The 12,226-nt window shown below is 40.3% G+C and overlaps 1 protein-coding gene across 1 annotated transcript in view; it reads right to left on the bottom strand.

Moving 5' to 3' along the window:
* Window positions 1-5,513: 5,513 nt before the first annotated feature.
* LOC126234571 (uncharacterized) overlaps window positions 5,514-12,226 on the bottom strand; it is a 257,630-nt gene continuing 250,917 nt past the window's right edge. The window contains exon 6 of the mRNA XM_049943279.1: window positions 5,514-6,413. Within this exon, the coding sequence (XP_049799236.1) occupies window positions 6,331-6,413 (83 nt within the window). The 3' untranslated portion in view covers window positions 5,514-6,330. The remainder of the gene's footprint in view (window positions 6,414-12,226) is intronic.

Genomic DNA, 12,226 nt, shown 5'->3' with positions numbered 1-12,226 from the left:
AAGTTTCTTCAAATTTCACAATCGTATTCTTTAGCCAGTTTACTGACATGGGGCCCCTTCGGAAACGTTTTCATAAGCGACATGTCGCAATGCAGCGCTGTTGTTGCTACCATTCTGATAAAACAACTTTATCAGGAATGCATGGTCTTTCTTATTAATAGTCATCACGTTTCGAATGGAAAACTTCAGCTTCTTAGCCCTTTACACGAACAGTAACTTGACCAAAGAAATCAACACGCATCGCAAGGTGACAAATAGCATACCGCCGTCAAAACTGTAAAACATTTCATATTCTGAATGCTTACAGCGCCATACTTTCACTGGTGGCAGAAAATGAAACTATTATTGTTTTCAGCATACTCCGCCAGCACGCCGATTAATGAATATACCTACGAACTTTCACCGTCACGCAGTGTACACTGTAGCACTTGGAACACAGTCACTTTATAAGAATGCGTGGCGCCTATTCTTTCTGACACCAGACATTCATATAACTGACTCAGCTCGATGGGCAATGAATACACAGCCTTCAATGCGGATGCTCACTTACCTGCAATCTTCAGAACTACTCTGAAATTAGCGATAGTGGATGAAATAGATGGGGGCTGCAGGTATGAGTCAGCCGAGGAGTGTGCCGAGATAATCTACGTATTTGTGATAAACACAGTGTCTGGGTGGCGCAGTGGTTAACGGAACCACCTAGCAGTGGGAGACCCTGGTTTCGAGTCCCATTTCGGCAAGCATTTTCTTTCATCGACAATGATCCTGCATAAAGTCTTGATGCAGCAGATAAAATTAGTTTCTTCTACTCCCTTTCCTTTCTCTCCCCCCCCCCCTCCCCATTTTCGTAACACTCTGTATAATGCAGATTACACTGCATTCCGCCTCGATTCCGTTACCATTTACACTGCATTTCGGTCAGTGTTAGATACTAGTATTCAGTCTTCTTCATTTTCAGTCCATTTATTCTTCATCGTATTTTGGTCTTGCAGCTTTCAAGAACGTTCACCAGAATACTACTAAGTAACACAAATAGTTTTTAAAAAATGTAAATGATGATTCTTAACGTAAGTTGAATGTTTGGCTAAGAAGTTCACGTTAAGTTTGGGTGTGGTACAAGAATACTATTAACAGTAACAAGGGCGAGAACAGCCCATGCATCACACACCGTATGCAATGTGTTAAATAAAAAGTATTGAATATTATGAGCGATGGTAGTAGTCATGGAAACAGATCGAATAAACATGGGTCGGAGAAAGCATACTTTCTGAGATGGGAGATGCTGAAACACGTTTGTTGCAGATATGAGTACAGTCGTTAGTGTACGGTTATGTTAATAGTAACAACAGAGTGTTTTGACGTCTTAATGTATCCTAGAACTCCAGTTAAATATCAGAATTTTCCACTAAATTACTAACATGTCTGGGTAAGTATCATTGTGTTTTACTTACTGACTAGCACCGCCAGTGGGAGGCCTAAGATGGGGGAGCAAGTTCTACATTAATATAGGGGTTCCGCAAGGTAGCGTATTAGGACCAACACTGTTCCTGACATACATTAATGACTTTCCCAGTAGTTTAACTCATGATGAAAAAATTCTCTTCGCAATATTATAGTCCGGGGAAAACAAGAAAACTCCTTACCGAGAAAGCAAATGAAACTCTCAAGGAAGTTTATGATAGGTCAATAAGCAACAAAGTGACATTGAACATAAAGAAAAGTAATGCCATGAATTTCAGTGTGAATAGGCAAAATGGCAAATTTATTTGAACTTCATAATATTTGTGGAAATTCTTATAAATCCTTAACGTGTTTAAACCATACTGTACTGTAAAACTTGCGAAAGTAATTCCACTACGTTTCCACGACCAAAGCGCTGGACTGATTTCCATGAAATTTGGTATGAAGGTGGCTTGATCCCTGGGGTAGAATACAGGTTACATTAGACAGAAAAACATAAATAAGGTCGACACTTAAAAAATGTGAAGTAAGGAATGGAAGAAATTCTTTTATATAGGTGAACGTAAACCATGTTAAAAAATTATTAAATATGTGGCATAATGTACACCCTGTATAATGTATGGCTACTTCAGTAGCACGGTGAATGGATGCACGCATCGGCCACATCCGTCCGCATGCACCGCTCGATAGCAACACTGTATACATGCCCTTTCATCACTTGTTGTGATAGTTGTGGAGGGTGGGGGGGGGGGGGGGGGGGTAACATCTACGCATCGTGCTACGCTTACCCATACAGAAAGACACGGTAGAACAGTTGACGTTATTCCATGTACAGTACAGTAGTTGCTTACCGTTTCTCATCGTAACAAAACGACTCACATGCGAAAGTTGTCGAGGGGGAACAGCGGTTATGATACCCACACTCAGATTCCCTATTCCACCCTGACCGGTCCGCTGTAACAATCGACCTTAATCAGACAGAGACCGTCTGTAACTATTTACAAAATTAGCTGAAAGGCAGCGATTTACTTTGCGCTGTATGGAGCTCCAAGCCATATAAATACCAACGAATGGCTTCAGCTCGGTGTGGGATACCTGAAGAAACGTGAGGTCTCTTTTTGTCACAAACGATATTATCAAGTACAGAAGTGGTGTTGCATAGTATTACCACTATGTCCTCTGGTGTGAATCAGTTTATATCTGACGCGACACATTTCTATTGGCCTTAGGAGCCCCATCTCCTGCAGATGGAGGCAATACGTCTGGGATTCTGTGAACAATTCTGGAGAACGTCGATACCTTGGGAAGCCACGACTGCTTTCATTCAGAATTTCTAGAGCTGGGTCGTCCTCCCACAATTCACGCATATCGGTCGCAAATGAGTCCCATCCAGCATCGATGGCATACTTGATGTCTCTATAGAACAGGTCAGATCATCTGGTGGGTAACACAAGCAGATCTTTCTTTGTACATGTTGGTTTCTGTCCTCTTTTCCTGCAGTCGCAGTTTTGCAAGTAACGGTCTTTTGCGACTGTAATAAAACCCTTATTTACACGCGTTTCGCTTTATTTTAAAGCATCCTCAGTCGTTACTGTAACAATATGGTTTTTAATGATGAAGTCTTTTCGGGTTATCAGTCGAGTTAAGACGACACTTCTACTGAAGATACAAGTAGGAAACTTGTTGAAACGTTGCCGCTGAACGACGCCTTGACTTGGCTGATAGTCTGAGAAGTCATCATCACCCAATTTCCCCAAGCAAGTCTAAATTCGCAGATAAGGATTTTCTTGTAATTCTATTTGCTAGGTTCATATACAGTCATCATGTTTTAACTTACGACTATAAACAGTATTAAATTATTTTAGTTACTCGTGGTTTTTTTCTTGTCTGCTTCATTCTTAATGTTCTTCTAATCTCATGTACTATATTTTTGGCGACAACGTTTTCACTGAAACGAAATACATTTATGTTTTTATGTAGTTAGGTCCACGTCCAAGTCGCCATCTCGTATACATTGTTTTGATACTGAGCGTTGCGGTCTTTTGTTTTGTTTAGGTGGTAGTTCGAGCGTTTGTTGTTGCTTTCTCTCTCTCTGCGTGCGCTATTGTGTGTGTGTGTGTGTGTGTGTAATGGAAACTAACATGTCTTAACCACTGTGTATGGTTGGCTATGAGCACTATGCGACTTAACTTCTGAGGTCATTAGTCGCCTAGAACTTAGAACTAATTAAACCTAACTAACCTAAGGACATAACACACATCCATGCCCGAGGCAGGATTCGAACCTGCGACCGGAGCGGTCGCTCGGCTCCAGACTGTAGCGCCTAGAACCGCACGGCCACTGCGGCCGGCCACTGTGTATGTAATTAATAACTTTACTATGGTACAGTGGTCTATGTGATAGTATTTTTGTGGTTTCTAGTGGGTTTGTTCTTTACCTACTATGTGTTTCATTAGTTTAAGTAACGTTTAGTTGCTATAGTTTGTTCGGTTATTCATAAGTGCTTCTTTTCTGTGACTGCGTTTTGGATTTGGTAGTTTTCTTGTAGAGTTAGAAGATATTTCTTCTTACTGGATGTGTTTCTGGAATGGTAGGACGGTGGTTTTCTTTCCGGTGGTGTCCTGAAAACATTGAAATATGTCACTAGGCATCAACATTTGCAGGACATCTCCGATCAGGAAACCACCACGCAACCACAGGAACGGAAAATCTGTTGATACAGCATTACAGAAATTTACGGTATGATGGAGACATTGAAGAAGGTGATTCTATAAAAACTGATAATATCTGTGTGGATGAATTAGACATACAAGAATTAAAAACAGCGCTACATGTAAGAAAATGTAGAAAGGACATTGGCCTAGTTGGAATTAATGCTAAATTAATAAAAGACGGTAAAACCATTATACAGTTTTACTTTATCCATTTTTTGAATTTATTTTTTTTTTTTTTTGTTCGGAAGAATTATTCCGTGCCTGAAGAATGGGACTGAGTTAAAGCTACTGCTACTCATTTTAAAAAATGCAATAGAAAAGACGCGGGCAGTTTCTTACTTCGTTTTATTTATATGTTCAGTAAGTTAATGTAATGTTCAGCATTGGCAACAGATCGTTTCCAGGATTCACTAAGGCATCATTTTATTAAATTTTTGCAGTTAGCTACTTAAGCTGCAAACTGCATTGACGTTGATGCCGGCGGTTGCCAACTAAACAAAGCACTGATGACAACACTCAAATACGCTGTCTCCCCAGTTTTTCCAGTCTGCAATATCTGAAATATCCGTTTCCCAGGTGCTTTTAAGAACAGACAGTTTAGAGTGATTGCAAAACTTTGATGTATTTAAACAGCGACTGACAAGTAACTGTTAATGCGTTGTCAATCAATCCGAAATTTTAATTTCAATTTATACACATTGTAAGGTGATTCGTCTTGTCAGTTGATCAAATGGCATTGTCAAATGACATTTCTGTGAACAGAATAATAGGATATCGTACAGAGTCTATAATAGCCTCACAACTATAGTTTAAAAGCTAATTAACTTACCTCGTATTTATGTATGTGCCCCACTGAAGCTTAAAAACCTGGATATTTGCTAACAAATCTACATCATGTGCCTTGAACTGTTAAAAAAAAAAAGAACAATACACAATATATTTTCGGAGCAGATGACTTTATGACTCCTGAATAGTAAACATAAATGTTTTAGACACATATTAACGATCTTCGCGATTGTTATTGTCAACAAAACTGATTATCAGTGTGCAACAAACAGCGAGAAAGTACTATGGTTATGGAACTGAGTTTCGTTCTTATTTAAAATACGTGACAGGTCTTTTGGCAAAAAATATAATCTTTCATAAAAGCATGCATTTCGCGATATCTACGTTACATTAATTTATGCCACATCATTTTTCTCTCTTTGCAGGAAAACGAACTTTGCTTCAAGGGAAGATAAAAACCACGAAATTATGTTATTTTGGTGTATGTTAGAATTACAGATAAGATTGACATTTACTGCACAAAATGCATTAAAATTGAGACGTATAACTAAATAATTTATATTAATTTTTATTGTGAATTCAACATTCTGCAACATAAGTGTATCACGGTGATTATTCTTGACATGATCACACATTTTTAACAGAAATAAGAAAACAGGTGAATAATATATGAAAGAATACATTTTCAGTAGAATGGCAAAATAGTTGAAAGATAAAAAGTTCATATGCTTTCTAAAGAGTAATACCTTTTTTAAAAATAGAAATCTTTTCATAAACAGTGTTACACACTTTCCGTACATTTATCACTTTCCGTATTTGCTCTCCAAGAACTACTATAAAACCTTCTCTGTGTAACAGCGACAGTTCACTCAGGCACAAATCCCAAATGTATTGTGTATACAGAACAGTTTGAGGAAATTCTGTAAGTGGCTTCTTTTATTAAGTGGCTTCCTTTATCACATAAATAAAAAGATACGTTTTCGTTGTCGCACGCAGAGATTTCAGATCAGGAAAAAATTGTCTTACGTCAAACATGGTCATAATTCCAGTTGTCATTTTCAGTTCGAACGGAGATTAACTCGATATTATGTGATGGAGTTTTAATCAACTTTCCTCTCAGCTGAAATGCGGACCACTACCACTTACAGAATTCCTCAACATTTTCGCAGTGCGTTAACGTACTTAATGCATTCACAAAAGATGTGTCACTTTTTGAAGCAAGAGTCACATAAATACAACACGCCAGAAACTCCATCCTTTTGTGAAGAGTGTCGTGTCAAACATTCTCGCACAGCATTGTCTCTCGTCACTCAACATCATTTCATCCTCAATAGTCCTAAAACGTGTCGCTGATACTTTAGTGGCCCAATCACGTCCCTACAGCCACCACGAAGTAATACATCAGCGCCACGATGACTGCAGAGCCGCTGTTGACAGTCGATGTTCCTCTCACTGTAAGACATAAATACATATAAGAAAAGAGCAGACGGAACTTTGTGCGATGGCGCACAAGATGCGAAATTACAAAAATTATGGTCGTGCAACGCAGTTTGTAAACTAATATAACACAGTATTTTTGAAAACTGTTCTCGTGGAGCATGTCAGCCGTCTTGATCAAATATTTCAACACTGAATTAGAAAGTCTCGACCGCAATAAAATATTTATCTGCAACGGTAAGCGATTTCGGTCAAAATGTGACCGTCTTTACACGATATTATACCATAATGGCAGCCAATGACGTTCGTGAATCCACGATACCTGCTCAGTTCATAGCCACCGCCTGCCACCATGGTGTAGTATGACCTGAAGGTGGTCACATTTTGACCATAACCGGTTACCACTGCAGATAAATGTTTTGTTGCGGTCAAGGTTCTCATTAACTCAATTTTAAAATGATATAACACAGATTAATGAGTTAGTTTAGTAAATTATGGTGAAGAAGACTTAAATGAATGCCACAGATTAAATATTGTCAGAAAATGTAATCTAGTTAGAAGTATGAAAAAATAAAGCTTTTGACGTTTGAGAAACTTGGAGTTAGTCGAAAGGTGAGCCATGATTTGGTACTCGTATGTTTAGTGGTTTAATTCAACGAGCAAAACAATGGGATGGTGAGGGGCGAATGTTGAGGAATGAACCACTTTTCTTTTAGATCATCAGTCTGGCGACTGCTTTGATGCTTTTCCCTACCTCTTAGAATTCTATGCTAAGCGTTCCATACATCTACAATATGTTTTGTATACCCTGTTCTCTCTCTACAACTATTAGTTTTCTCCTCCATTGATTCTTGCAGCACCAGGTTAATAATGCAGGGATGCCAAGCACTTGACCTACTAGGTTGTCCCTTTCTTCTGCTACGGGCTCCCCGCAAAGTGCTTTCCTCCTATTTTTGAAGGGTATCTTCATTTCGTCCTTTTATATGTCCACTTAGTATTTATCACTATGTTATGGTACTACGTTTTACTATTATATCATCGTGTGCATCAGATGCACACTCTCAGGAACCTCTTCTTTATTTCCGAGGCACTATTAGATACCGTTAAAGCTCTTTTCTCGAAGAAGTTTTCTTCGCGAGTGTCACGCTATTTCTGTCTTTCTCGTCAGATTTTACTTTCCAGGTATGAGAATTCTCTCTTTTCTAGAACTTCTGTTCCGTTCCCGTTTTTGTGTTAAGAAAGTCGGTACTCACGATTGCACTGCTCTTCATTACTTTCGTCCATAAGCTACATTCAGTGCAACGTATGTTCTCCATTCCGTTAAACACGTCTGTCTGCAAACATCCGGCCAGAATTGCTACATAGTCCCCAAAACCTTAGGTCCGACGATGATATACGCGGAGTATTCTACTGTGGTCGCACTTGGTTCCATTAAGACTGTGCATTACTGTTTCTATTGGAACGTAGACTTTTCATATACATGCACATTCATACACCACATATTTCCTACGGTGCGTTCAACTGTTATTTTCTCCCTGCAGCATACTTATTATCATATCTAATATGCTATCGTATGTAATAATAAGTTACGGTGATTTATATGACAAATTTAGTTGGGACTCTGAACGGGACATTTTAAACACGGAGTAACACTGTAAGGAATTTTATTTACACTACTGGCCAGTAAAATTGCTACACCAAGAAGATGACGTGCTACAGACGCGAAATTTTACCGACAGGAAGAAGATGCTGTGATATGCAAATGATTAGCTTTTCAGAGAATTCACACAAGGTTGCCGCCACCCACAATGTGCTGACATGAGGAAAGTTTCCAACCGATTTCTCATACACAACAGCAGTTGACCGGCGTGGCCTGATAAAACTTTGTTGCGATGCCAGGTGCAAGGAGGAGAAATGCGTACCATCACGTTTCCGACTTCGATAAGGGTCTAATTGTAGCTTATCGCGATTGAGGTTTATCGTATCGCGACACGCCTGATCGCGTTGGTCGAGATCCAATGACTGTTAGCAGAATATGGAATCGGTGGGTTGAGGAGGGTAATACGGCGCGGCGTGCTGGATCCCAACGGCCTCTTATCACTAGCAGTGGAGATAACAGGCATCTTATCCGCATGGCTGTAACGGATCGTGCAGCCACGTCTCGATCCCTGAGTCAACAGATGGTGACGTTTGCAAGACAACAACCATCTGCACCAACAGTTCGACGACGTTTGCAGCAGCATGGACTATCAGCTCGGAGACCATGGCTGCGGTTACCCTTGACGCTGCATCACAGACAGGAGCGCCTGCGATGGTTCAAAAATGGCTCTGAGCACTATGGGACTCAACTGCTGAGGTTATTAGTCCCCTAGAACTTAGAACTAGTTAAACCTAACTAACCTAAGGACATCACAAACAGCCATGCCCGAGGCAGGATTCGAACCTGCGACCGTAGCGGTCTTGCGGTTCCAGACTGCAGCGCCTTTAACCGCACGGCCACTTCGGCCGGCTAGCCTGCGATGGTGTACTCAACGACGAACCTGGGTGCACGAATGTCAAAACGTCATTTTTTCGGATGAATCCAGTTTCTGTTTAGAGCATCATGATGGTCGCATCCGTGTTTGGCGACATCGCGGTGAACGCACATTGGCAGCGTGTGTTCATCATCGCCATACTGGCGTATCACCCGGCGTGATGGTATGGGCTGCCATTGGTTACACGTCTCGGTCACCTCTTGTTCGCTTTCACGGCAGTTTGAACAGTGGGCGTTACATTTCAGATGTGTTATGACCCGTGGCTCTACACTTCATTTGATCCCTGTGAAACCCTACATTTCAGCAGGATAATACGCGCCCGCATGTACGGGGGCTGTACGGGGCTTTCAGGATACAGAAATGTTGGACCGCTGCCCTGGCCAGCACATTCTCCAGATCTCTCAACAATTGAAAACTACTGGTCCATGGTGGCCGAGCAACTGGCTCGTCACAGTACGCCAGTCACTGCTGTTGATGTATTGTGGTATCGTGTTGAAGCTGCATGGGCAGCTGTACCTGTACACGCCATCCAAGCTCTGTTTGACTCAATGTCCAGGCGTATCAAGGCCGTTATTACGGCCAGATGTGGTTGTTCTGGGTACTGATTTCTCACGATCTATGCACCCAAATTGCGTGAAAATGTAATCACATGTCAGTTCTAGTATAATATATTTGTCCAATGAATACCCGTTTATCAACTGCATTTCTTCTTGGTGTAGCAATTTTAATGGCCAGTAGTGTAGCTTTTCAAACAAAATATGGTCCTCTTTCTGACACATTATCGTTATTTTCTTTTTGCAACATTTTCGCAATAACCATTCATTGAAGGAACTCCACAGCTGTTCGGTTGTCGACTTACATGTGTGCAAGAGAAGCCCATCTGGGAGCTTCCGATCTATAAAAACTCCAGACGATGATGCAGCTCCTGAAATACAGCTCATATGTAATAACTTTGTATGGAAAATGACAGTAAATTTGTTCGTCAGGACAATAAAACGCCCAGCTGGTATAAGAACGTAAGTAGTGGTCATTATTCGGGGCAGAATCTCGTTTAAGTGCCCTTTCGCATGGTTACATAGTGTTTCAGGTCCTTACCGAAGATCTCTAAGAAATATAGTCGTTTGTGAGTACTAATTATGTGAGTTCGGCAACGTTCAGGGAATAAATAACGATAGTAATATAAATTACATTATACACATTCTATGAAAGGAATATTCAATGATATTTACATCAGTAGATGTAGCTCCATCTAGGGCCCATGGGCATGGGGCCGCGGCTGATCGATGAAATGAAAGAATACTGTACCAACAGCCCTTATTTCGATATTGTTTTATTAGGCAACCAGTTTCGACTTTCCAGTCAAGTTATCTTGAGGCCTGTCACATGAATGACACCAAGTAACACTCTTGCATGTATAAGGAAAGGCACCAGTATTAGATTCTGGTTCTTTAATACCAGAACTTGGTGAACATGTGTCTTCACTATGTAATAGTGACAGATGTTATCACATGTTGATATTTATGTTGAATTTAATAGGTGCCACCCATGAGCAGGTGCTGATTCGCCTCACGTTGTAGCAATAACGATCAGTAGGCTGAAATTTGAGACAGTCGTCAGAAATTGTGAAGTAGAGCTATGAGCTACTGATGTACTGAAGATGCATTTGAAGTTCTCAAAAATTTATACATACCTTGATAATGAAGAGAACAACAGGCATTTCAGGTGAAGAGAAACGGACATATCTAAAAAGGGAAAACATTTCAGCTGGAAAGAATAATATAGATATAAGAAAACGACTGCGAAGCAACCATGGGTAACAGGAGAAATACTCCAGCTGATCGACATAAGATGGAAGTACAAACGCCTTCAAAGAAATTTACGAATACAGAAATGTAGGTCACTGAGAATGAAATAAATTGGTCGTGCTAGTAAGCCAAGACGAAATGGCTGCAGGAAAAATATGAAGAAATCGAGAAAAAATCGTCGTCGGAAGGACTAATTCAGCATACAGAAATTTCAAAACAATCTTCACAGAATTTACAGGAAACGGTGTGTATATTAAAGAGTGCCATGGGAATTCCACTGTTAAGTGCAGAAAAAAGAGCGGCTGTGTGGGATGAGTACATTGACGGCCTCTACTGTGCGGACTGCTAACCTGGTGACGTGATTGAGGAAGAAATAGGATACAATATGGAAGACGCAAGAGCTCCAGTATAGGAGTAAAAGTTTAATAGAACGTCGGAAGACTGACCATAAAATTCCGCACTAGAGACATATAACATTCCCAGATAATTTCTGAAATCATTGCGGGATGTGCCAACCAAGCAACTGCTCAAGTCTTTGCGTAGAATCTACCAATCTGGTGACGTACAGACTTTAGGAAAAATATCGTCCACACAATCCAGAAGATAGCAGTGGCATATAACCGAGGGAACTACCTCACAGTCAGCTTAACAGCTTGCGAATCTACGCTGCTGGCAGGAATAAAGTAGAAGAAAACGGAAAAGAAATTGGGGTTCTCTTAACTGGCGAATAGTTTGGCTTTCTGAAAGGTAAGGTCACGAGAGAACTAGTTCCGACGCTGCGATAGATAATGAAAGCCAGACCTGGGAAAAATCAAGACACATTCTAGGATTTGTCGAATTGGAAAAAGCGTTGGACAACATATAATGGTTCAAGATGTTTAAAATTATGGGTAAAATAGTGCAATAGCAAAGACGGAAAAGTAAAGATGGAAGATCAAGAGCGAAGTGCTCCGATTAAAAAGAGTATCAGGCAAGGTAATAATCTCTGGCTCCCACCGTTTAGTATATGCGTCCAAGGAAATAAAAGAATGGTTCTAAAGTGGATTTAAAATTCAGGTCCAAAGAATATAGTTGATAAGATTCACTGAAATGCTATCTTCAGTGAATGTGAAGAATACTCACAAGGCACGTTGAATTGGATGAAAAGTCTGATGAGACAGAACATGGATTGAGAAGAAAGAGAATAAAGATGAAAGCAATGAGGATGATGTGAGATGAGATTAATGATATATTTGCCAACGCAACTGGGAACCAGATAGCAAACGAAATTTAGGCATTTTGCTTGAAACAAAATAACCCTGACGAACCGAAGGAGAGCAAGAAGGGAAGAGACGGGAATAGGAGATGTTGAAAATTAGTTGGACTGATACCATAAGGAAAGAGGAGTTCTCCACAGAAACGGCACAGACCGAAACATACGGTTATCAGCGACAAGAATGACAGGATGTTAGAATATGTGGTAAGAGATTATAGAATAACATCCACCATA

The sequence above is a fragment of the Schistocerca nitens genome, chromosome 1, assembly GCF_023898315.1.
Source record: "Schistocerca nitens isolate TAMUIC-IGC-003100 chromosome 1, iqSchNite1.1, whole genome shotgun sequence".
NCBI classification, from domain to species: Eukaryota; Metazoa; Arthropoda; class Insecta; order Orthoptera; family Acrididae; genus Schistocerca; species Schistocerca nitens.
The sequence above is the reverse complement of the archived record's forward strand: the minus strand, read 5'-3'. Positions and strand labels throughout refer to the sequence as shown.